Raw genomic sequence first — 2080 nt, forward strand, 5'->3', positions numbered from 1 at the left:
GCTCTTATTCTCAACAAACGAGAGAACATCATAGCAGTTAATGTTACAGTAGTTATACTCTTTATGAGTAGTTTTAGTATTTTTGATCAACCTTTGAAAAGATACCCTAGGCAATAGTTGTCTGGAAATTCACTTAAAGGTGTACTTATTATTGATAAATTTGCAAGTTGTTTTTCTTATTGGTCTTGAGCTTGACTAAAATTGTGATCTCAAATATATGCCACTGTTATGTTATTGTTATGCTTTATATATATATACTTTTGTCAGAAATAAAGTATTTGCAACTTTAAATATGAATTGTTTGCTGTCAGTATCAAGAACCCCTTCTTTCAGTTCATTGTTAGGGTGTTGCCAGAGGTTTTGATTTAATACGTCGGGATTTTATATCCAAAGTTTTCGGTGTATGTGTTTCTGCCCTTTTCGCCAATTGACCCGCTACAATATTATCAACATACAAATCGTTCTTTAAAGTGTCAGTATATTCACAACGGTTCTCTCTCAAGTGTTTTTGTAGAACGGAATTCAGTATGAATGGCGATGAAGTGGCTCCAAATAATACAGACTTAAATCGGTAAGTTGATAGAGGAGTTGATGGGTCTGTTGGTGTATCAAACCAAAAGAAACGTGTGACATCTCTATCCTGTGTCTCTAATCCAACGTTCAAGAACGCCTTCTCTATATCAGTAGTAACGTCACATTGGTGTAAACGAAATCTTAAAAGAATGCCGACTAAGTCATTTAAATTGGGTGGAGTAGTCATCAAACAATCATTAAGACTAGACGATTCAGGTGTTGCTTTACAACTGCAGTCGAATACGACCCTGATTGGTGTTGTAGTTGAATCTTTTCTCACAGCATGATGCGGAATATAGTGTATTTTGCTCTTTTCATCGGCCTCATTAGTAGTATCCACTTTCTCTATGAAGCCCCTTTTCTCCTGCTCAGCCATTATTTCTCCATATTTTTCCAGTAGTTTGGGTTCATTGCTAAGTCTTCTTACTACACTTTCCGTCCTTCGTTGTGCAATGGCTTTATTTGTCGGTAACGTAGGGTGATCCTCTTTCCATGGTAACGTTACAAAATATCTGTTGTCATGGTTACGAATTTGTTTCTCTTCATACGTCTTTTGAATATCTATCTGTTCTTCTAACTTTGTGGTGTCAATTTTCTCGGTAGCCAGTGACTCTATTTTCCAAAATTTCTCCAAGTCGTACTCATCGGTTTTTGTTGCGATCATCACGTTCATCATTGAAGCTCTCTTGTATCCATCTGTGTCAGAGTTGTGTGAATGCAGCGTTCCGGACAACAAGTATCCGATTTTTGATTGAACAGCTGTCCGTCCGTCGCCTCGGATAATATCATTCTGAACAATTGACCAGAAGTAATCAGCTCCAATTAGAATAGAAATTTCAAAGTTTTCATCTGCTGTTACTGGGTGAGCTAATTTGATTCCTGACAAATATGTGAGTTTTGGCGTACATAGGTTCTCATCGGTGCTGCGATCTCTGGAACGATCAAGACTCGAATCGGCAGTTTACCATCTGTAGTTATGAGATATACCAATCCTGTTCTCAAATGGCGAATTTTAGTACTATTTGCATTGTCTCCAAATCCGGAGAGGTTAACGCTTTCAGTTCCAGTAGGTTTGAGTTTCAATTTCTCGGCTAATTCCTCTGTGATAAATGAGCGCTGTGCGCCTTCGTCAAACAATATTTTTGCATCGAGTATTTCATGTTCTGCACTTACTGGGTTAATTGCTGTCTTCAAAAGTACACGATCTGTCGATTGCGAGTGTAAAACAGTGTCTGGTTCCTCCGCGTTGTGTTGAATTGTGCCTACGGTTATATCCCCTGTTGGTTTGTTGTCTTCATTTGTTTTAACATTGTCTTTGCAAATGCTGGTGTGACGACGTTTGTGACACTTGTTGCAAGTTTTTGTAGATTTACATGCGGATAAGCTATGGTGTCCTAGACAGTTAAAGCATAATCGGTTGTTTTTCACGATTGACATCCGGCCATTGTAATCAGATACTTTAGTGCAATTAACAGACGAGTGTGGCTCCTTACAGTACGCACAGAGT

General features: G+C 38.3%; 1 protein-coding gene across 1 annotated transcript; it reads right to left on the minus strand.

Annotated features, from left to right (window-relative positions):
- Window positions 1–340: 340 nt before the first annotated feature.
- Window positions 341–1246, minus strand: LOC134701045 (uncharacterized). The gene has a single exon (XM_063562187.1). It carries the CDS (start codon window positions 1244–1246, stop codon window positions 341–343), a length of 906 nt encoding a protein of 301 aa, XP_063418257.1.
- Window positions 1247–2080: the final 834 nt, after the last annotated feature.

The sequence above is a fragment of the Mytilus trossulus genome, unplaced genomic scaffold (assembly GCF_036588685.1).
Source record: "Mytilus trossulus isolate FHL-02 unplaced genomic scaffold, PNRI_Mtr1.1.1.hap1 h1tg000211l__unscaffolded, whole genome shotgun sequence".
Lineage (NCBI taxonomy): Eukaryota > Metazoa > Mollusca > Bivalvia > Mytilida > Mytilidae > Mytilus > Mytilus trossulus.

Coding starts and splice junctions, on each gene's coding strand:
- LOC134701045 (XM_063562187.1), bottom strand. CDS start 1,246: ATGAACGTGATGATCGCAACAAAAACCGATGAGTACGACTTGGAGAAA.